We start from the raw sequence: 24,302 nt of genomic DNA, 5'->3' as shown, positions 1-24,302 counted from the left end.
CCACAAGATCGTCGAAGTACGCCAGTACCGCTTCCGTTCGTGCGCGTGATCATTACGGCTGTCACAGAGCGAAGTCAAGTCGATGCATGCCTTTCCGATGTCATTTCCGAGCTTGACCAGTGGTCAGAGCGACGATACGTCCGCGTTATCAACGGGATCAGCCGGCGGCGAGTGGTGGACGATAGGACGTAACACAGAAAATGTCGTTCTTGTGTAGGTCTAGGTGAAGTTCTAAACCATTCGCTTAAAGCTCCACAACAGTAAAACCCGAGTAAGTGCGCAGCACGCGTGCAACCCAGCGATTCCCTTGGCGCTTCCTACCGCCTCGGTGATCGCGCGCTTGCCTAGGCGGAGGCGCCCTCTGTCGCGCGTCGCGGGCATCGGCCGCCACCATAGCTCCGCGATAACACCCCTTCACTCATGTCGATACACATCTCCTTCGTCTATTAATTCTAATCTTCATCGAGGGCTTGCGGTAGATTTTGCTCACATTCGGTTTTCCTTTTTTTTTTCACGGAAATTTAGTCTGTAACCTAGTGTACATCTCATTTGCGAGGCACAAAATTAAAGGACACAGGCGCTATGCAAAGGAAGATTACAACACGCGGCATATCATCACAAATATTGTTGAAAAAAAATAAAAGGAATAGAAATTGAAAGATACCGCCGGAACAACAATGGTGGTCCTGGAAAACTTCATATATGGCTGCGTGGTGTAGACACCGTTTGTTAATTGACACTTTGAATTCTTAATGTTTATCATCACTGCATGTGTTTTTACACATTTAAGGACAGCTTAGGGCTCTCCCATAGTAATGTACATTGTATTCCAGCTTTCACAATTTTTCTAAACACACTGTGATGAAGTGTACATAAGTGTCCTCATACGCTGGAATTAACTTTCTCTAAATAATTTCGAAGCATGTAGTTGTGTCCACTGTAGAGTACTCATGAGCATAGTTGGAACCGTCCACTAGAGCACTGCACGGGCTCGGGCCTACCCGAAAACCCGGGCCAGGCTGGGTAAAATTGTTTCCACGGCGGGCTCGGGCCTGAAGCTCTGGGCTTAGGGTTGGGACCGGGTTTGAGGTGGCGGGCTCGGGTCAGGCCGGACTTCGACATTGCTCAGTTCTTAAAGGGACACTAAATTGAAACACTGAATCGGTTTAGACTGATAAAGTGTACTTCGAGAACTCGAATATCATTCATTTCACCATCATAAGTTTATCAATAGAGGAGGAAATAGAGGGGAAAGTTCCTTTTTTAATTTCCATGCTGAAATCTCCGCGCGTGAGGTTACGGATTTCAAACTGTATTTGTCGTATTTTGAGGGCATTAGCTCTACGAAATTTCCTGAAACTTGGTATTAACGTTAGGTCTGCGGTTTCCTCAGACGTAAGGGTACTTCATTTTTACCGACTAGGAACTACGTAGGCCCCAGTAGACGCCGTGAGAATCTATGAAGTCACAGTGTCTTCTGCGCGAATTTCAAGGTGGCGTCGCCACCTGCATTTGCTTTTTGCACGTTTTCGCGTTTATCAAGAGTCTTGTTGCGGCGAGAGTAGTGATTTTGGAATTGTAAAAGAGTAATTTACCGATAACAGAAAAATCATTTTTCTCTTTCGTATCCCTTAACGTTTGTTCCACATACGTTGCACATACATATGTTTCACATTTTATCGTGAAAAAAAATGCTTTTTTCATGTCGGGCAAGCTATTTGGAGAAGTTTTATGAAGGGCAAGTACTGATCGAACCTCTTTTGCTTCTTGCATATGGAGCTACTTGATATAGAGCAGGCACCTATATAGTTGACATCTCGCTACCTTAATTGTGCTTTGTTTGCATTCGTTATTATTTTATATCCCAAATGTTATTTTGTAGTAGCAGTAATAAATGTAATATAATAATTTATACCTACAACTATATGTCAGCTAACATTGCCATTTCAAAGAAGACCTTTCCTATATCATATATATGGGTCATTCCTGAAGGGTATTTGGCAGCAGGATTCCAACGACATATCGATACCTATCTTCAAAATGACTAAAATCTTGATGCTGATTCTGAATTATAGAGTTTTGTGTCGCGGTTTTGAATCAGCACATGCTGGCCGCATGGGGTGCCTCACGAAAAAAAATGCTTGAAACCTGTCATACCTGTGTAACATAAGAATGTACTTTTAAACAAAATAAAAGAAAATGGGTCGAATCAGTCATGTGCGGGCCACGTGTTTGAGACCCCTGCGCTATATAGTGCGAGAGCTGCATGATGATACTGCCGCAACAGCGTTGGAATGTGCAGGAATAGCGTGGGTCCCATTAAACAAGGCATGAGGGAAAGTATATTCACTTGACGAAATATCTGGCTTGAAAAAAGACCATTACGAATTCCTGTGCCGGGTGATGTCCCTTTACCTCGACCATATGCATGCAATGAGTAAGCGACGAGCAGCTTATTCACGCTTTTATTAACAAACCGGAACGAACCCAAAATAGTTCGAAATCGCTTTGTCCACCTCCTTCCAGTCCTACCCGTGTAGTCCAATGAAAACCTTCTACCAGTAAAACATCGTTAGGAAGGCACGCACCATTATATTAGGGAAAAAAAATAGCACGGTGCAAACCGTGCATAACACACTTCTGAAAACTGCTAGGAGAAGCCCTCAAAGAGGAGTTTTATAGATGACATTGAACAGTGGGACCACGTTCGAGAACGAGAGAAATGAAGAGATGAGCTGGACAGCTATGTTCATTCCGCAGAGGTCCCCAAAGACAGTTTAACTTTGCTCCAGTGGTGGAAGTTAAGAACGACGACTGCCGATGCCTTCCCAATTCGCAAGTCAGGTGTACGCCCCTTGGGAGCACAAGCAGTGCGAGAAACTTTAGCGCGGTAGGATATGTTATGCAACAGCGCGTGGTGTGCTTCAAGCCAAAATCTCTTGATAATTTGATTTCTTGCACATTGACATGTGAAGAAATAAACTATAAAATATGCCACAAAAAACTCGGTGTGCTGCGTATGACTGTAGCCGATCACTTTGGTGAAGACACTACGATATTCGACGGGTCGTTCGATGTGCCGCGTTCCAGAACCTATGTCAAGAGTATTACTTTTCTTTTCTTGAAATGAACGCAACTAAAAACTGATTGCACGCACATTTGGAGCATAATATTTAATTCTTATTATGTCAAAATAGAACATGGCTGACTGCAGAATAATGAAGTATTTCATCACATGCTAATTACAATTAATTAGTGAAACTCACACAAGACAACACATTACTTCCATTTTCTTTCTTAAAAATGTAATATTGAGTGCCTTGGAAATATGGTGCATGAATTTGACACATTCGTAGATGTGGATCATAATTCGTGCCTGAAGGGGACATAGTAAACCCACAGAATTTACTACATATGTGTAACCTCCCGTTAACGCAACGTTACTTTCATTACAGTGACACTGAAAGCAAGTAGGGTGCATCGATATAAGCTTGACCGAAATTTATAACTGCAGCAGATTAAGTTGAAGCACAAGTAGCGGATTATCTCTGTTTCACCTGTACGTGGTCTTCTTACAGTGCAGTTTAATAATGTGGTCAGCACCAAAATGATCGTGATTCTGAAAGTTTCTTTTTTACCTTGCCTTCTTTCGCAAGCTGTTGTACCTCCCGTATGTAGGACACCAAAACTATGGCAGCGTTTCACACTAACCATCTGCTGCACTGTCCACACCGCTAAACATTCAAATTCTAAATACTTTCCACGCCACTTTGCACATTCGTCCCACAATTCTCGTTTCAGCCGGAGAACTCGCATGTAAGCAGAAATCGAAGACCTCTTCGACTCTCTGGAAAGTTGACGTTCCTGAAATGCTAGCTTCCGTACCTTGATTCGTTGCTTTGTCAGAGATGCACCATGTCGTTGTGCCCACAGCCCATTGATGGAATAATCCAGCACAAAACCCGTCAAAAGCAGATATTACTGATGCCACACACACCGATACAGCTGACAGCTGTCAATGTTGTTATAGACAGTTTTACCAATGAGAGAGCACAAGTTTACCGCTTCTGAAAATTTTGCACACCTCAAAGAAGCGACGAACTACAGCTCCGACGATCAGATTGCAAGTCATTCACCCAGTCACACAAGGAACTTTCGATCAACAGAGCCCGATTACTGGACCAAGACTGGCTCCTTTTCATGGCTTGCACAGAGGGGCCAATGATGACATAGAAATTCCATCTTGATCGAACTCAACTGAGATTAACAAGTCCCCCACGTTACTAAGGTTATTATATTGTTGCAAGATTCCGCAAGTTCATAACATTTTCAGAAAAGCAGATTTTTCGGGGAGAAAGGGGCATTACCAGACCTGCTGGAGATGGATAACTGAAATTGGCACAGCTGCCACTTCACAAATAGGCCATAAGCTCAACATAGGACAGTTCCTACCTCTTGAATATTCAACTCCCAAGTGAACTAAGAGCACCTTTTTGCAACAAAATTCTTGGCATGGATGTCCCATGTTGGGAAACACAGATCAGGCCAGGTACACTGCTTTTCCATGAGTGGCACTTCCAAATAGCAGCACAGAGAGAAAACGAAAGACAGAATGTTTCCTTTTTTTATTTTTCGAATAAAAACAAATTTCACAGTAGATATGTCACATTTCTTGTAGTAATTTCTTTTCTTTTTTCTTACACCCAGCATTTTCACTTTTTTTTTTTTTCATGACATCAACAAGAAAAATGCCCTCATTGTCACTACAAGCATCGCTGTTGCAAAGTGGAAGCAGTACGAACGTTTCTTTTTTCCCACTCGGCCACTTATAAGTACAAGAATATAAAAGGAAAGTCAGACTACAAAGCGCACATGCCGCTGAGAACTTAAAATTCCCGCAGTGTCCTTCCTCACATGGCTGTAAGAGGAAGATAACTTTGACTTTGTTATCTCGTGGCTGGTAACGTCCTATTGGCCGTCACCCGACAGCTAAGTTGAAGGCCCTTTTGCAATGACAACCTCGGTGTACGTTGCACGTACAGTGCTCCTTGGCAAGGCAATGCTTATATACTTGGAAGACCGTATACGCGTGGATGCAGCAGGCAAACGGAAAATCGAAGGTGCAATTATTTGCGGGCCTCTCTAGTTGTAGCGCAGGACATCCACTCGGAGCTGATGCGATAACGAGTGTGCCAATTCGACGGACTGCCAAAGGTGCCCACGTCTCACATCCTTGAAGACATAATCATGAAGAGATCACACGTGAGCAGCGATGACATGTCGCAGTAACTACACGAAGATTGCTACTTGGGCCTGCTGGTCTGCCATTAGTAGGTGCAATGTTGCGCGTAAAAGACGCGGACAGAAGCAAGGAATGAAGTTAAGCTAAGTTTGCATAAATTCATTCTTTGCCAACACAGTAGAACCTCGTTATAACGAAGTAGCATTGGGACCATAAATTAGTTCGGTATATCGTATATTCATTGTAACCATATAGATAAAAATCGGCAATCTGGCTGCCGCAAAAACCCTAGACGCAGAAATTTATTATTCTTGGCTCCAAATCCACTATAAAAGCGCTTCTAAAGATTTCCCTTCTTTTCAAGCCGTTGAGGAGGTTCAACCGGTAAAATGCACTTTTTCTTGCGTTAAATGGTCAGAATTTCCACTACACTTTTACCACATTTTAAACCAAATTTTTAATGTCACAACTACATTTAAAAAAAATGTGGTTGTTAATTGTCTTTCAATATTTATTTTGCTCTTCATGTTAATTTCAGAGTTTTGAGCATTGCGCGAACCACATATTTCTTGTTACAGTTGATATCGCGGCGGCTCTCACGTCTTCAGTGTTGTTAAAAACAAATGTCACTGAAATGAAGCGTGGCTAGCCAAAGTTTTTCATTAGCTCACTGTAACAGATAATTCACTATATCAGTGTTCATTATAACAAGATTCAACTGTATTTGTATCTCTCACATGAAACGTCACACGTACTAGTTGCAGTTACGGGGGCTATCGAAACGAGTCTCGGAGTGGTGTGATGCGTACTGCAAATGGCACCCGCTCCGCAGCACTTTACTGCGGCAGATGAAAGTATGTGAGGACAACTAACGTGCGCCTCATCGGACACAACGTGATGGACGCCAATGCGCGTCTCTGATTAGGGCTGTGTGTACTTAATAAGCTCAGTTTGATTTTAACAAAGAAAACACTATTGCAAAGCATGAAGCAGACAGTTTCATACATGGCAGACGCTAACCCGGCACAACCAGCAACTTATTCGCACTTAGGTGTCAGGTGTGGCAGAATTGGTACAATGTAGAAAATTTTACGAGTCTGAAAAGGAATTTTCGAAAGTGGCAGTAAGCAGCTGCAGTTGCTGTCACGGCAATCTGCATGATCAATCGATGACGAGATGAATGTGCTCCAACTGTTGGCAACAGCCCTTAACCAATATGTAGCACCTCAATAGAACATCTCAAAGAAAGAGCCACCTCTGCATTACATGACAATGGACTCGAGGAGCTCAATTTTTTCAACTTGTAAACCGGCGCATCAAACCCGTAAATGACAAAACTGCACACATTGTAAAGTACGCAAAAGAAACAGTCTTGCTTTGCCCAGTCTACGATCTGTGTAGCGCACCCGACGAATTACAAAGCATGCTTGAGATTCCACGCAAGCGACGTATGAATGTACAGGAAGCAGACACGTACGCACACTTGCCCAATGTGTTTGGACGGAAATTACTTTAACACTGAATGCAGGTTGTTCAGAGAGAGAATGAAAGGAAGAAAAGATTGAGATGAAGAAGATTACTGGCAGCAAGAGTGTCAAAGTGGTCCACAGTTGAACAGTTCTGCGCAGCGCACGACACTTGGCAATGTAACACCCGCAGCAGAGAAGAAAGTGGCTGAATTTCGATTAGGAAAAGTGGTCAGCTTCTGTGCAGTGGGTACTACTACTGCTAATGCCTGTACACAATGATAATCCATTTGTCACATACCAGTTATAAACAGGATATTCCAGTTAAACAAGTCAAGTGATGACCTGTATGAAGTGTGCTTCATGACGTCGTGGATTCTCACATAAAATTCGTGTGACATAGGCAGAGCACTAACGCACAGGGTTTAATAACATCTCGAGTGTTATGCAAGGTACAGTGCGACAGCTGAAGGCCAGCTGCAATGGAATTTCAGAAGAGTACAAAGCACAGACATAAAGCAGCCGCCATGAAAACTGTCACATTTGAGGTGCGAGTGAATGCTCTGAAGAGAATGCTGTCATTACCACCAGTCACAAACAACATACAGCCCGCAACTGTCAAGGACCAGAGAGTGGTATCCTCGAGCAATCGTCGGCTGTCGTGAGATTTTGCATGACTCAGCAGCCAGGTGCGGAGAAGTGCAAGGCCGGCAGTGTTCGTAGCAGAGTGCAAAGATGGCAAGCTCGGTACGGCGACACCAACACTGTCGGCCCATACACCGATGAGTCCGGTGCAAAGTAAAGTTGGTGTCACGATTGCTAAAGAATACCGCCACAATATAGGCACCCGGGGATGACCTCACAGTGTAGGTGGAACCTGCAGCAAGCATTCGAAATCTTGGAAGGCAATTAACGTTCTGGGATAGGCATCGTGCCCAGCAATCACGAGGTGACTGCGTCAGTCTGCTGAGAGGTTATTCAAAGGCTGCTGATATAAGAGCGGGAGAGATCAAATTGATTTCTTAGACAGACAGTGCATAGTCACAGCTGCCACTGCTCGTAATACGTTATGAGTCACTTTGATAACGTTGTGACAATTATCATCTCTAGAGCAATGCCAAGGTTGCTTCAGTATTAAGTACCATTCACTAATGACCAATCAATCAAAGCTGAGATTTTGTTGTAGATGGCCTCAAATCGTTGAATGGTCAACCAGATCCTCTGTGCACGCCATAGACTCCTCCGCACACACTATAAGAGTTCAACAGGGACTAGCAAGAATCAGTCTATAAGTACACAGAAGTGCAGTTTACCCACTGCATACAAATACATAGCACATAAATCACCGGGTCAATATGCAGCGGAAGCAGTGTGACAATAAATAAGATAACCAACAGCAAAAAGAAAAACAAAAACCTACAGCTATATTTTGTTTGGGTTGACGGCCAGTAAGCAGGACCATTTGTACACACGGCAGAATAGACGAAAAAAAAAAAATCTAGCCAACGCCAAGTGAGCAAAGTACATAGTGAAGCCCAACGAACTCAACAAAGGCAAGACTATCGCCAAGAACTGCAAATAACACTTCTCCACCTGCTTGTTAACGAGCTGTGCCTCAGTCAAGTTTAACATCACTATTCGCTAGACCAAAACGAAAAAATATGCAAGGAGTAAGGCTTTTCTGGCAGAAATAAACGACTGTTGAGGCCGACTATTTTTTGTTTAGCAAACTTGCCAACTTTTCTGGCAACTGCAGGAGAGTTGGATAGCAATAAAAGATCCCAATGGCAAGGCCAGGCAAACACGATGCATAATACCACACTACGTCACTCAGTGAAAATTCGCTCACCATTATCTCGGAGACTAGAAGCACCTTGTGAATTAACACACACACACACTTGAATTCTCAAGCCAAGCAAGTGAAGGGCAGCAGCAGAAGTACCCGCACTATTCATGCCCAGGCATTCCTAACAGTTTTTGTTACAGGAAATCAGAAAGGCCAGGCAGTGATTTCACTGCGAACACTACTGTGAAATGAGAAGTCCTTGATTCCCTTGATTAGGCTTCGTAATAAAGTCTTCATTAGGGAGACTTCATCATGAAGAATTCATAGCCAAGACTTTATCGCAAGGACTTTCCTGCGACAACCACACAGTGAGGGCTTCAGGGTGAGGACGTTATGCTGAGAATTTCATAACGAATACTTCACGTCGAAGACTTCACAGCGAAGACTGCATCATGAGAACTTCCCAGGGAGAACCCCATAATGAGGACTTCACTGGAGAGAATAAACCGAAGACTTCAGTGCTCTAAATTCACTGCAAGGACTTCAAGCAATGGAAGGCCTCACTCTGAAGACTTCACCAGAGCAACTTTTTTTTCTTATCAGTCACCACAATGCAATAAAGGTTCAATTTATGAGTGAGCAAGAGAAAAAAAGAAAGAGAAAAGGTGTTAAAAAACTTTGCATGTATATCTGGACAGACATGGACAAACTTACGAACGTTTCTGTGTCCAGCTTAAGAAAGGAAACACCAGGCGAAATGCGAGCACGTCCTTTTCACATCTTTAAGGGAATGTCGTAAAGGCAGCAACTGCTTCCAGCAAAAGCAGAGTATGGATTGAAATCGGAGAATGAAACGCACTCAAATGCAGGCATGGAAGAGACCACTCATTCAATCTCTTTCCACGCAAGCTTTTCGTTTCGCAGTGGCAATCGGCAACACGATTCCGGCCGCAATGCACCTTGTTAACAAGAACGAAGAGGAGATGGCTAGAAGAGATGCATCGAACCTACAACTTATAACCTTCCATTGCTGTGCACAGCAGATCGCTTCCGATTGAACAAGGTTCGAAATCCCGAAGGCTCGTTTCTCAATTGATAAAAAAAAAAAAAACATTTGCTGGAAGCGGCTGAAGCCCTCGTAAAGTCTGTGGCCATGCGGCTTCCATGCACAGCTGGCATACCAACAGCATACTAATAGCAGACTCTCGTTAACCCAAACTCACGAATACACGTACCTCTGTTACAAACTGTACAAGTTCGAAGGCAAAGACGACTACTCAAGCTAACAGTATGTGCATACCTGCATGAGGTCAAATATATATACGTGACCAGGCAAAGTAACCAAATGCACGTACAGCCTTGATTCTTTTTTTTTTTTTTTTTTTCAGATGACAATGGTCAGCTCAATCATTTATACATATAGAGGACCACGGACATCAAACAGCTGGCTGTTTCAGTTATTCACGCCCCAATTTTTACCCACCTTTCATGGCTATGGGAAGGCAAAAAGTTTCAGTAAAATGAAACGTAATTCGTTGCCTGCGTTTGCTACGCCAAGGTTCAAATGTGAAAACAGTTAGGCGAAAACGTTAGAGAGCCAGTTTTAATCTACTACGTGTTCGAATTAGCTGAAACATTGGATTACCTGTGAATCTTGCAAGCAACAAAGAATGAGCCGATGAAATGAGCAGGCAGAAGCGGCAAGAGCAAAAGATGACTAAAAATCGATACAAAAGCGAGTCCAGCTGCTGCTACTACTATAAATCCACACTTCCAATCAGGAACAGGCAGAAGTAACTCTGATACTACAGTATTCAAATTTTAGAATTAAAGGAGTGCTGACACAAGATTTTGAAGGAGAGATAACTTGTGATATAGATTTGTGTGGACACAACCCCAAAATATAAACGGCTAATGCTGGCCTAGAACATCTAAAATAAATTTTAAAGTGTATGCTACGCAAATGACCGTGAAAAAGAGTCTTGCGGCATCAGCTTAGTTTTAATGTAAACAATCAACAAACACCTACGGCACGAGTTTTTGTTGGCTGCCATGCTCCTCGCGTGCGCTGTCTGCCGCAGTTGTCGACGCTGTGCTCATATGCACGCGATGCCATGCACGACGAGAGTGTCACTGTTTTGTGCGCTGCCACGGCCAACTGTGTTTACAAAAAAGCCACCCTGGGTTCAACCTCTCTCGGCGCACTCTGAAGCCGAAACTGCATCTGGGCGCTATAAAAATGTCTTCAATGAATTAACCATCGCACACTTGAGCAAATGAAGTTTTCATCTGTGATAAGTGGGTAACTACGCGATACAACGCAAGATGTAAAATTTTTGTGTCAGTACTCCTTTAACATGCAGACTGTCTGAAAATCTTCTTTTTGAATGAAACATAGTAAACGTAAGGACACAGACAGTACAACAGACAATAAATACGTGCATGCTCTAAGTGCCTGTGATGAGTGATTCACGTTTACTTTTTTTTCTTGCAGCGAACTTGATCTCCACGTTAAACTGAAGTTGACTGCAATGTGACTGAAGTAGTACTACTGAAATACTTCAGACACACAAATTTAATTGCCAAAACTAGGTGCGCATAGGCACCAATTCTGCGTAACATACCTGAAAATACAAAGGACTATCGTGTGCTTTCATGCAATGTGGCCGCCAACAAATGGCATATACAAATCAGTCATGCCCACGGGTTATCACATACATCGCAAATGAAACGCGGCGAAAGACTTGAAACAGACAGTGTCAGAAGTCTCAAAACAAACAAGCTTTTTAAAAAGTTGAACAGGTTCGACACTGTAGCCCCACCGTGTTTGTCTTTAATAGCTTCACAATATTTTAATATTAATTGCACGAGATTACGATCGGAGGCATCACAGTCTGCAAAAGTTGAAATGCGTGCAAATCGACCGTATGAAGTACGCCGTAGAAGCCGCTTTAGCAAACGGCAATTGATTCGGTTTCCTACCCCATCCATTTCAACCTGCACAGCCACGGCAGCTAGCTAAGCAGAAAAATTGAGCCATTAGCGAATCGTTTGCAACCGCACTCCTCTTCACACGTTAAAGCGCAACTTTACTACAACGATCCACACAGAGCTGATAATGGGGTGCCTCAATCGTTAAGTGAAAAGTGTAGTTGCCACGACGTGCAATCACAAAATGCGTGCCACTTCAATTGTCGCTCGCAACGAATGCAACTCTTTTTCACCCCTCCGTGGCCCTCCTTTTCACTTGCAGTCTGCAACCACCAAAAAGAGGCGACGGTGGATGGCAAAGGCGAGCGACCTAAACCGCCCCGTCACGAAGCGATTTGCGCGAGAAGCATTGGGGAACGTTCGTCACATGTGCGTGACGCAGGGTAGTGGTGCCGCGCAGTTGCCGTTTTGCCTGTCGGTGGCTGGGCCCTCACTCCCGAAGGCGTCGACAACGATGGCGCTGTCGACACTGGTGTCTTCCTGCGGAGACGCGAGCTGTAAGGCACTGGGTTGGAGAATGCAGTCCCGGGTTGTTCGGCGGGTGCCGCCGCTATTGATGGACGACTCTCGTGATAGTGGCGTCCATGGTGACTGGTCCTTGAGTTCTTCCTGTAGCTCCTTGTACGGAGTCGAGGTGCTGAAGAATCGCAGCTGGAGCTGCTTGAAAACGAAACCCTGAACGAAATAGTCCTGCAAAATGCGAGAAAGAAAAACCATCCACATTAGGAATGAGATGATTGAGTAAAGGTTGAAGAATTTGAAAGAATGAGTCACATGGTTCTGAGCACAATGTAATTGTAAAAAAGAGCACAACTGGGCTATATTCATGGTATTGAATCACAAAAGCCTACAAGGGAAAACCTCTTAATGAGACTTCTTTATTCAATACATTGAATACAGAAACAGTTGATTGACAGCACTTGCTCAAATAAAGCAAGAAAAATGAAATCCTGTTGTTTTATGTGCCAAGACCACAATATGGCTGGGCAGAACTTTAGATAATTTTCAGTATGAGCTTTCCAGAAAACAGCTTAAGCAAAGTTAATATTTAACCATTGAACATGACATACAGTAAAACCTCGGTAATTTGTACTCGGTTAATTGGGAATCCCGGATAATTTGTATTATTTGCGCGGTCCCAAATTTTTACATGTAAATTTAACTGGATAATTGGTGCGGCCAGTCTGCGACTTCCCGGTTAATTGGCACACTTGGCCGCGACTTCCAAGATATGCAAAGGGTGTTGCGAATCTCGGAGGCTGTAACTAAAACATGCATTTTTTTTTTTTGATGTACGGATCTCGAAGGCCATGTTTTTTTACCGGAAATACGTCGTAGACGCCATGTTTTAGCAATTGCCAGGCGGCGATGCGTGCGGTTGCGATCATGATCATCATCATCTCAACAGCGATGTTAGCCACTCTAGCGAAGTGAATGTTTTGTGGAGTCTTTGTGCCATTTGGATGTCGGCTGGCGAGCATTGTGCGATTCGGTGCGACTGCTCCATTTGTCTCCTGTCTCCGCTTGAGTGTCTTCCCTGTGAATTAGTTGATTGAGGTGTGCTTGGAAGGAAGATGCCGAAGTACAAGAGCTTGTCCCTGCACGAAAAGGTGTGCTTAATTGAAGAGGCCAGCAAGTCGACGGCGTCGAAAACGAGAAGAGGCAACCTCCGCTGAGTTTGCTGTCACCGCTGTCACTTGCCCGTTTGATGAACGAGGGGAGACTCTCTGCGCTCGATATGAGGCTTTGCACGCGGACGAGGAGTGCACTCCAATCGGATTCTCCGAGTACGCAAATGTCGAGTGCACAGTGCAGACGTGTTACGCCGACATCGACAGCGAGATAGCTGCGAGATCGACCGATTCGGCCTCTAATGTTGACAGCGATGACGAGCCCTCCCGAGCACCCCCTTTGGCGGATGTCATCGATGCCTTGAGTGTTGTGCGCAGCTTCGTCGAGTGCAACGGCGGCGAGGCTGAGATGCTGCGCCTCATTGACAGGCTGGAAAATATGACTTTCAGTGCTGGGAACTACCGAACGCGTCAGTCACGCATGGAGGAATTTTTCTCCAGGTAGGCTGACTTGCCACAATAAAGGTGTGACTTCCGTACATCACGTTTTCTGGCTGATTTCTTTGATTTCGCGTTGTTTCGGATAATTGGGAATCCCGCTTAATTGGGATATTTTTCTCGGTCCCGAGGCCTTCGAATTAACGAGGTTTTACTGTATACAAAAGGTAAGGTGCCTGTGTGTGCATGCATGCATGCATGATCGTGTGTGCATTTTGTTTCACATTTGAGTGCCATTACATGATGCTAAGGCAGAGGGCAAACCAGCTTTACAATAAAATTAAAGATCGTAATCACTCATGGTGTGCTTGTTTCAATTTAGTACGTTTCATTAATGGCATTATCCACATCTAGGCAAGAAACATTAGAGTACGAGTTTATTGAGAGTGTTGCTCGCCATGACAAAATATGAGCGCCATGCATTTTCAGCCGCACTGCCCTGCAGAAAAGGTGACCGCTTACCTCCAGGATGTAAGCAATGATGAAGTGGCCCAGAGCAATGGCGACGCAGAGCAACCGGAACCTCATCTCTACGTCTATCATGTGGAACTGTCAAAGGAAGATGAAAAGAAGAAAATGTGCTTAGCAATGCCGGTACTTGTATGCAAAGCAACATTTCAACTGTCCAACACCATCTAAGCACAGCACCACATTATCACTGTGATTTCAGTTGCAGCTCAGATTTGAAATGAACGGCATATCAGTACTCTCAGACACTTATAGGGGCCCTGCAACACTTTTTCAGCATGGTCAGAAAACACTGCCGATCGGTAGTCGAAGCTTCTGAGAACACGCAAGCCAAACATTATAGCACAGCGCATGGCCTATAATTTACAATTAATTTTTAAGGTCAGCTAGGAATCGTTCCCTCTTCTTTCAACAAATGATGTCATATACCTAAATGACCGCGCCATATACTAGCCAAATTCACGGTCATTGGCTGATTTAAGCATCTTGAGCTACATTGCTACTGAGGCTGCCATGTGCCCGCATGCACGCTCACGATCAGACTGAAAGTAAGCCACGCATTCGAAGAAAAAATGAAGTGCTCAAGGCCATGATGCACATGTGACGTAACTTGTTTGCCCCGTGCCATCCCTCCCTGCTTAGCTTCAAACGCAACTCGTCAGAACGAGAGAAGAGAGAAAGCAATTACAGCGTGCGACAAGTCTCTGTAACTCCGCTTGTACCGTATAAACACGTGTAAGGGCCGCACTTTTTTTTCAAGAAATGAGGGCCAATTTTCAGGGTGCGGCCCATACACACGACATTTTTTTTTTGTTAAGTAAGAACGCACCAGTTAGCGAACGAAGAGCGTTTATTGCAGTATACGACATTTCTTGCGACATACGTGCTCAATCGTCGTCACTCGGCGAGTCCTCAGACTTGGAGTCCGAGATCTGCGAAGTGCCGTCACCCCACAAGCAGTCATCTTCCGTGCCATCCAAGCTGTCAGATATCCCGGCGACTTTAAAACTTCGGGACACAATGTCCGTCGACACCGAGCTCCACACAGATAGGATCCACCCAAGTACAGTCGCCAAGGCTAGTCCCTTCACGCGCAGCATGTCCGTTGTGAGTGCAAGACCATCATTCCGCACTTCAGTCACATAGCGGAGCAAGTCTTCTTCCAAATCGGGAAACTTGCACTGCTCTCCTCGGAAAGCGCGCTTAGTGCTGTTGGTGTTTCGCAAGGCTTCTTTTTGAGCACACCAACGTCGAACACACTTCTCGTCAACGTCGAATTTTCTGCCGGCGGCACGTTTCCCATGCTCGAGAGCATACTCGATCATCTTCAACTTATAGCCAGCAGTGTAGCTATTCAGGTACTTGACCATCTTGCCAAAACGTGAACGCCGTGTAGAAAACAAGCTAGCACGAAGCACGAAGGTCATCGAACAGTGCTAGTGCCTCCTCTATAACATGTCTATAACTTTCAGTGCCTGGTAGAACACCCTCCCGCGGCCGTCGGCGCTTGCGTTTCCCCCGCTCGCCGCGACTGCGTGGTGGCGCTGTGCAAACAGGGTCGGGCGCTGAGCCGGTAGTGCTGGTGCGGGCGCGGCCTAGAGCGCTTGTTTGCTTTGCTCTGCCTTGACACGTGCGGTTGGGTTTAGCGAGTTGAATGCGATGGAAGATTTTTTGATCCTTTGTCGTGACCACGTAGCTTGCGTGAATTGCGATGTCGTACTGCTGCGTGCCGCTGTGCAAGTCGGACGAAAAAAAGGAAGTACCTGGACTGTATCCATCTGACCAGCTCCTTTTTGTCCTTGATACCAGGTCACTGCGACTACCGGTGTACGTGCGTTCCAGTCACCCGAGAGGTGTTGCTGTTTCGAACTCAATCGGTCTGAGGACGCGAAAACAAGCTCGCACTGCGCCGTCTCTTACAACGCGCGCCTGCTCGGGAGCCCCGCGCACGTGGCCGCTGCAGTGACCAAATAATTTCAAAATTAACGTCTTCAGTGCCGGCGACACCTTTTTCGGCACCTGCTGGCCTTTTAATAAAAAAGCAACTCAATGATGCCTGCATTTTATACACTTGCTGGGCAAGAGTCGGAATTGCCAATCCTTGCCCAAGGTTCTCCTTAGAGGGGTCGTAACTATTAGTGCAACGACATTATGCAACATGTTTTCAATGATTATGAAAGCTGATGTGGAGGACAATAAGTGGACAAAGTTTAAGAAATATGAAAAATGGGTTTTTTTTTAATTGTCGTCTGAAGTTTTCATTGTCTGGTGTTTTCTTTAACTTAGCCCGATCATGTCTCTTTACTGAAAAGTAATATAAATATAAGATTCGGCAGTGTGGTAGATAAGCATGCGAAGAACGTAATGCGCAATTTTTGTCGCTCTGCTACAAGGATTTTTCGAGATACAGACCTTCAAAGTGAAGAAATTAACGTCTCCTGGGCCAATTTTGAGGTTTTTTATAAAAAGATCTACACTACACATCAAAACTAAAAATACCTGAGCAGAAGCAAAAACATGCATATATTTAGTTAAAGAAATTTCAGCTACCTAACTTTCATATATTTTGTGCAATTCATAACGAAAGTTGGCCAAAACAGCAGAGCGGATGAGCGCTCTACTCCACCTCTTTGTCATTATTGATTTCCTGTGCTTCGAAAAAATTTTTGGCGGCAAAACAAATTGCGGATCTCTTCTTTCCACTCATCAGGCAATAATATATAAAATTTTGAAATAAATTTGAGAGGTCGACCAGCCATCGATTGTTCGATCTTACGTGGAATCACCCATTATTAAATTTCGCGCCGAAATCTCCCGCGTGACGTCACGGATTTCAAAGTGTATTTATCATATTTTGGCTCCATTGGATCAACAAAATTACATCAAACTTGGTATGTTAAATCTATGGCCCCTTCAGAGGACAATGTACTTCATTTTTGCCTATTAGGAACTACGCAGTCCCTAGTAGGTGAGGTGCCGTCAAAACATGTGACGTCACGGTGAATGGTGCGGAAACTTCAAGGTGGCGTCGCCACCTACACTTTCTCGCTTACTAAGCGTCTTCTCGCAGCAAGCGTGGTGTTTTTGGTATCTTGAAAGAGTTCTTTGCCAATATGAGAAAAATCTTTTTGCTCTTTAGTGTCCCGTTAATTTGACTGACAAGCAGGATGCTTGCAAATATTTCGCGAGGAAGCCACTTTAAAGGAAGTATGTAAGGATTTGAGAAAGGTTGTGTCGTTGTGTATTATATCCGACATTTTACTCGTCAACAAATATTTTCATTGCAAGCCATTTTATGTAACGCTGTGAGAAATATTTTCGTGTGCAATTTATGATCTTTTTTTTTTTTTGACAGCAAATGGTTTAACCTTAGGCCATTGCATTCATGGCTCTAGAAAATTGTTTTGTGCAATTTATTATCTTTTTTCTTGTCAGCAAATGTCTCAATCATAGGCCAACGTATGTATGGCTGTGAAATATTGTTTCCTTGTGCAGTTAACTTTTCTTTAATTGTCACCAAATGTTTCACTAGTATTAGGCCAATGGATGTAAGGGTGTGAAAATCATTGTGTGTGCAATTTCAAATTTATTTTTTGTACACAAATGTTTCAATAGCCGGCCAGTATATGTAAGGCTGCGAAAAAGGTTGCTTTCTTCCAATAAAAGTATTTTTTTCCTTGTCACCTGGTGATTTAATCCTAGGCAGCAGGTTGGACCCTGGACAGAGAAACAGCACGCCTTTTTCTTCACGTTGGGTTAATATTTCACGAGATATTTTGAATTGGGACAACAAATTGGTCCAGTTGGATTTGGTTAACGGTGGAACGTAGTTGCAAGGAAAGAATACTGATGCGCACACACATAAAAACACGGACTCAGGAGACTCGGACGAGCGCAAACTTTCAACTTTGATGGCATATATTGTTGACGACGAAAAATAAAGTTAGTTGAAAGTTTGCGCTCGTCCGAGTCTCCTGAGTCCGTGTTTTTATGTGTGTGCGCATCAGTACTCTTTCCTTGCAAGTATGAACCAACTCGCCCAGCAGCAAGTTTTATTGGGTGGAACGTAGACTGATTTTGAATCGGGTTTTGTATAAGTTTGCTCCGCGGCCGAGTGCCAACAGCAACTGCGGGTTTTGCCAAGTCTTGTGTTTGTTGCGAGCGAGCTCAAGAGCTTAGCGGTCGAGTAGGCCTTGCTTCTACCGATCATTGTCAGCATCTCAAGATATCCTGAAGTCGAGAAAATCGGGAAACGAAACTAGCAGCTGCACGCAAGTGATGCGCGGGCAGCGAGCGAAAGACCGCGAAACCCTGTTTGGGTGGCGGCGCCTGGCGGTGACCGGTTGTACTCGCGCCGACGGTCGCGCCTTTTGTTCTCCTCCCCATCCACCAGGCACTGAAAGTTATAGAGGAGGCACTGACAGTGCAGAAAACTACAGCAAATGGCTGGCTGAACTGCACAAATTGAACAGCGAACGCCGCCATGCCAAAGTTGGTGATGCTAATGCCGATATGGATAGCGCCGATAGCGCGTTTGTATAGAGATGTGAGAAGCTAAAGATAAAATCCTGCTTTAACCTTTAGTTGGCGGGTCTATGAATACTAATAAAAAAGTTAAAAGTTTTAGCCTACTTCACGAACATCTTAACACGAATAAAATAAAAAAAATATATAAATATACTCTGGTGACGATGATGATGGTTGCGTTTCCTTGCGCCATCTATCGACTACGCCTAGAAGCTTACGCGCGCGCGCATTTTGAATACGTATTGGTTGAGGAAAGTGTGGGTGTGGCCCTTACGCGGATTTTTTTTTTTTAAATATGCACTTCAAAAAAACGGGGTGCGGCCCTTACACGGGTGCGGCCCTTACACGCGTTTATACGGTACTTGACGGATTCTAAAAATTTTTGTGGCGGTCGATTCGAGAGGCAATGAACTCCTTTAATGAAGCCATTTGACGGTTACTTGTCAAAGTGTTGCAGGGCCCCTTTAAGAGCAAAAATCTGCATTATAAAACTACACTGCTACAATGTTGGGACGTCAGGAGAAAGAGTACCTTGGCAGTGACAGGACTTTGAATCTTATCAGATAAATGCGCAAGAACTACTGCACTTTTCGCAACCTATCGGCCTATGTGACAGCTTTCATTTTGGAACACCTTTCCTTGATTTGTTTTCCTTTTATTCCACACACACTGCTTCATTTTGCTAGTCCTGGAAGTTTCTATATTAATAGTATTCTATCAAAGTCAAAAGCACTGGAAGGTGAAGATAATAGCTAACGAAAATTACTCGTAGAACTAATCTTGTTAAGCAACCCAGAAGACTTGACTGATAGACTGATTTGTTGATTGATTGGGCAATCTTGTTCGGCAACCCAGAATAAGACTTGACTGATTGACTGGTTAGGTTAAGCACCACAAATTGAGACAGAGGTTACGGGAGATGCCGTAGTGGGGTATTTCAGATTGTATATGAACACATGGGGTTCTAATTGGCATCCAAAGCCCCGTACGCTAGTATTTTCGCATCTCGCCAGTTTTGGAATGCCGGTGCCATTATTGGCAAGCAAAGGTGATAACTAAGAGAACAGGTTGCAAAATAACAACAAAAAATTATAAAATAAAAGTACTAAAAGAAAGTCAAAATAAAGCACTGGTTACCCAGGTAAGGACACTTACTTCGAAGCCAGCGATGAGAATTTCGGTGGGGTAGAGCACCAGGTACAAACTAAAAGCCGTCATCACCACCAACGCCGAAATGAACAAATCTGCAAAAGAAAATGTGAAAGCACTTCAACACATGCTCCATGTCAGCATACATTTTTTAACGAGCACACACACCAAGACTTTAGATGATGCAACTAAAGCAAATTACATGCACACTTTTTATTACTGCACACTCGTTAACCCCCGCCATGCCACACTGCAATTCCAAATTCGGAACCAAAATAGCCAAACTTCTTTATTGTCGACCTCGCTTTATTGTGCCAACCTGCTTTAATTACTCTGTGCAAACCAACTCGCTCCTCCTTCTGTCACCCAATAGGGTTTGTGCTGCTGCATACCAGGGCATGGGCAAAGCACCGAGACGAAGCCAGCTCGTATACATTAAAGGGGCCCTGCAACACTTTTTGAGCATGGTCAGAAAATGCTATCATTGGTAGTCGAGGCTCCTAAGAACATGTGAGCCAAACATTATAGCGCAGCACGCGGCCTGGAATTTACAATTAATTTTCAAAGTCGGCTAGAAATTAGAGCTGTGCGAATAGCAAAATTTTGGGTGCGAAGCGAATTCGAATATATTGAAGGGGGGAGGTGGCGATCGAAAAAAACTTTTTTGTTTGTTGACCTAGAGTAATGAAATTTGGCAGGCATACTGAAGAGTGCCTCGAATAGCTATATATAAAGTTTCATTGTGATATCTCGAGTAGTTTTCAAATTACACTATGTTACATGATCTGATGACATAGTCTGCTGGTGAAAAGCCTAGCATTGTAACAAAACATGTTAGGAAGGTCCAAGTGGTTTTGATCTTTACTCAAAAGAGCTCTACACAGGATGACATTATTAAAAATTGTCTATTGCTTTTAGTTTTTTTACAAATAACATCCCCATCAGCTTCATGTATTGCATCAGAACTTCTCATGCACTAATTATCACTTACAAAAAAAACTAGGCCCTAAGCAAGGTAAAGAATAATGTCATCCTGTCAACAAGACTTCAAGGATTGAAAAAGAAAAAACGGAATCAAAATCTGTGTAATAGTTGTCAAGATATCTGCTCCACAAGCTGAGCAAGATGCCAAAAAAACAGTATTGAGAAAACGGCGTTTAAAGTTTGGCCTTCTCTAAAACACCTAAAGATTGTGATCTTTGTTTTTTTTTTATGATGTTTCACTTCTTGGACATGTGGCCTTTCTGCAGTGTGCCTTTGCTCTTTTTTCATGACCTTCTTTTTTTTTATCTAAAAAAAAAAAGTATGGATTTCAAACCAAGTTCTCTGTATGAAGGAGTGGTGTGACAGACATGACAGAAAAGAAAATATTGCAATCTAATAAGGCCATATACTGAAATAATTACACATTTTTTGTATTAATGCTGTCATTAGCATAATTAAGTCTTGCTTATTGATTACAATTAATCATAGAATAATTTTTATAAAGAGAAAGGTTTGTGACAGAAAATGGCTCACACCATGATAGCCGATGCCTTCGTTCCAAATAACAAACAGTTATGGTCAAGACGTTAGTGGCACAGGGATTTTTGAGCAGTTTATTCAGTGACGCGAGTCGGGCAGATAAAAATTCGTCCCCCTGCTTCATACACGTTCTTTTGCCATTCTCGCGTATGAAACGTATTATCATTCGGCCGACCACGGCAACGCTAGTCTACGAGGCTTTCACTGTTTCAGAACATCCATAAACGCCTGCGGCGATACCAAGCACGGCTCCAAGCACGTCTAAATTACATCACTAGTGCTTATTGATAGCACTCTGACCGCGAAGTGCTCGGCCGCGGGGTCCGTGGAGCCGGCGCGTGATGCGCTTGGTGACGGCGTTCGGTGACGATGCGCGAATGCAAAGCTACGATGACGAAAAATGTGCGAACAGTATACTTTGTATCGCATTTTCGGGTGCCGACGCGCGAAATTGCTACCGCTGCTCCGAGCAGTCCGTGGCCGTGGGGTCTGACGATCGAGCTTGGCTGTCGAGTTCACTGCCGATGCGTAAAATGCCCATCCGCGGTTCCGAAGTGCCGGCGAGCGATGTGCTTCTTCGCTAGCCGCGAGCACGCTAGCGCGTTGTAGTTGCCCGCAAAGTTCGAGGTTCGTCTCGCCAAACGGTGCCGTGAGCGGAGTTAGGCCTAGTGACGACTCCGAGCAGTAGGTGCGCAGGCCGTGGTGCCCGTTGCTTCAAAGTGCGTAATGCGTGGTCGTGAGTACAAAGAGTCGTCCCGCGATCGCCTTCGTCACGATGTCAGAAGTGCTGATAAACAGAACATCTAACCGCGAATCCGACGCTGAAGTCAACGCTAGAGTCGGTCCGAGACGCACGTTTGCGATGTTCGCTAGGAGCGCGGCGCACCATCGTAATCAGATCGAACTTCCTCTTTCAGCTCCAAACTAAAGCGTAATTATATTTTAAGTGATCGTCGAGCCGTGAACACAGAACTATTGCGAACGTGTCACGAAGTAGCGCGATTCTCGACAGCCGTGAACTCGCGACGCGCAGACGACGATCTCCCGGAGCGAGCATCGGACCAATGGCGAGGCGAGCTGGGGCAACATGGCAGACGCGGCCAATCGGAGGCCTCGGAACGACTCTCAAGTGTTTGCTTTTTGTGCGCTTCTTTCTGAATGGAGGAGCCCGCTGAAGCGGGGAATTTGAACACGGAAAAATGCCCTTTCCGACAAGCCCAAAAAGTTGGTTCGCGGTCGCGTCATCGCGGAGCTACAATTTTTTGAAAATCGCTGTTTTTTTGCAATTTCCACAATAATTTGCGCCACCTCGGAGGGCAAAACAAAGTTTTCGAAGCACTTCTGGGTGGTTTTCAGTTTAGATATTTTGGAATCAGATAGAAAAAGGGTTCCAGAAACTGAAAATTTGATTTTCAGAAAATCGATTTTTTTTGCCATTTTTCGCAATACGAAAGCCGCGTCCCCCCTGAAGTCTGAGTGCAAATCGAATCGAATATTTTTCGAATATTTCTCGAATATTTTTCGAATACTTGGAAGTGAAATTGCAGAAAAAAAAGTTACAGAGGATTCCTAAACATATTCTTATGAGACAGTAACATGAAAGTGTTTCTTTTTGCTCGGCTGATTAAGCACTGGCGGGGTGGTGTTTCATAGTTGTCTTATCAAGAATGAGGCAATGTAGAAGCCGAATTCTTACGTACATGATTTGGTGCAACCAAAGTGTTGCCGACAACACTTTACACGTGATAGGCAAAGATGCCATTTTCTCACAGCCTCTCCTCCTCTTTCAACTTCTGTGGAAGCCCAAATGATGTGGCGGACAAGGGTCTGCTCCCTTCAAGTCCGGAGTTCCAAATCTGCCTCGTAGACGTCGATATATAAGAACATCTGAAATTTTGGATGCTAAAAAGCTTCGGTTTCCGATTTTTCGAACTTCCTGCCCAAATTTCAGGCCCAAAACAGCATTAATTGAGCCCCCAACTTTGCCACGTCTTTCATCTCCATGTTGGAACCAGCGTTTTCTTTCTTTCTATACTTGCAACCGTAGTGGAGCTTGAAAGGCAGCTTTGCCGCAGTACGGAGGTGTGATGAGGTGAAGCATATTGAACATCTAGGGACCACTTTCAATCAGACGTTGGTTGTGGTTAGCAGCCTTGGGGAGTAACCAATTACTAGTAACGCGTTACTGGTAACTAGTTACCTTTTTCAGTAACTTGGAACTGTAACTAGTTACTTTTAAGTTAGAGGAACTTGTAACTGTAACACTGTTACTTTTTACACAGTAACTGTAACGGGAAATAGCGTTACAGTTACTTTCCCATTTCCTCACCACCTTTCGCCTTTCCACAACGCCGCTCCCCTCGCAGTTTGGGAGGCGAAGTCGCTAAGACTAAGTTCACGTCCGTTTTTTTTTTTCCACATTATATATCCTTTTGGTCACTTGAGCTGCTAGCTCTGCTCTCGGTGTACTGGTCAATCATTTGGACTCCAAGTTTAAAGTCTCCTTCGTCCGAGGTTCGGAGCTAATCGTGTTTGAGAGGTGGCTAGAAAGCAGCAGAGCGCAAAACGGTTGAGAGCCAGAAATACCGTGAATACAATCTTTTTACAAAATTGGGGGACGCTTAAGCTTCACCTTTAAGAGTTGAACGCGATAGCGATATCCTGCCCCTAGTGCGCACTTCGAACACTACGAATGTTTAACAGAATGCGCGCACTAAGGTGTGTGCCTTAGTAATGGGTAGCATGCTTTAAACCAGGAGCAATTATGCGCGAGAAACTTTTTCGAAGTTGCGATGCACCCACTACGTGGCCTTAAGGGAATATGCGCCGTAATGTGTGTGCCTTTTGTAATGGGTGGTTGTCTTTAAACCACCAAGTCGTTATGATATTGACATGGTGCGACGCCCGATGGCAATGTACGCTTGTACCACGCAATATTACTGCGATATTACATCTCGTACTGTGACACCTGTATACAGGACGCGTATCCTTGAGAAGCATGAAAGTTACTTTCAGTGCAGCTCCAAGCAGAGGCGTGGCTGTGTGGTAGAACACCTGCTTGCCACGCCGATGGCCTGGGT

The 24,302-nt window shown here is 44.2% G+C and overlaps 1 protein-coding gene across 2 annotated transcripts in view; it reads right to left on the bottom strand.

The window, feature by feature from the left end:
* Window positions 1-4,610: 4,610 nt before the first annotated feature.
* LOC119389891 (polyamine-transporting ATPase 13A3) overlaps window positions 4,611-24,302 on the bottom strand; it is a 145,187-nt gene continuing 125,495 nt past the window's right edge. For both annotated transcript variants that reach the window (XM_037657310.2, XM_037657309.2), the window contains exons 26-28: window positions 19,705-19,793; window positions 14,017-14,103; window positions 4,611-12,175 (exon numbers count right to left, since the gene is read on the bottom strand). In XM_037657310.2, the coding sequence (XP_037513238.1) occupies window positions 11,849-12,175; window positions 14,017-14,103; window positions 19,705-19,793 (503 nt within the window). In that variant the 3' untranslated portion in view covers window positions 4,611-11,848. The remainder of the gene's footprint in view (window positions 12,176-14,016; window positions 14,104-19,704; window positions 19,794-24,302) is intronic.

This window comes from Rhipicephalus sanguineus, chromosome 4 (assembly GCF_013339695.2).
Source record: "Rhipicephalus sanguineus isolate Rsan-2018 chromosome 4, BIME_Rsan_1.4, whole genome shotgun sequence".
Taxonomy (NCBI): Eukaryota; Metazoa; Arthropoda; class Arachnida; order Ixodida; family Ixodidae; genus Rhipicephalus; species Rhipicephalus sanguineus.
This window is presented reverse-complemented; position numbering and strand designations above follow the sequence as displayed.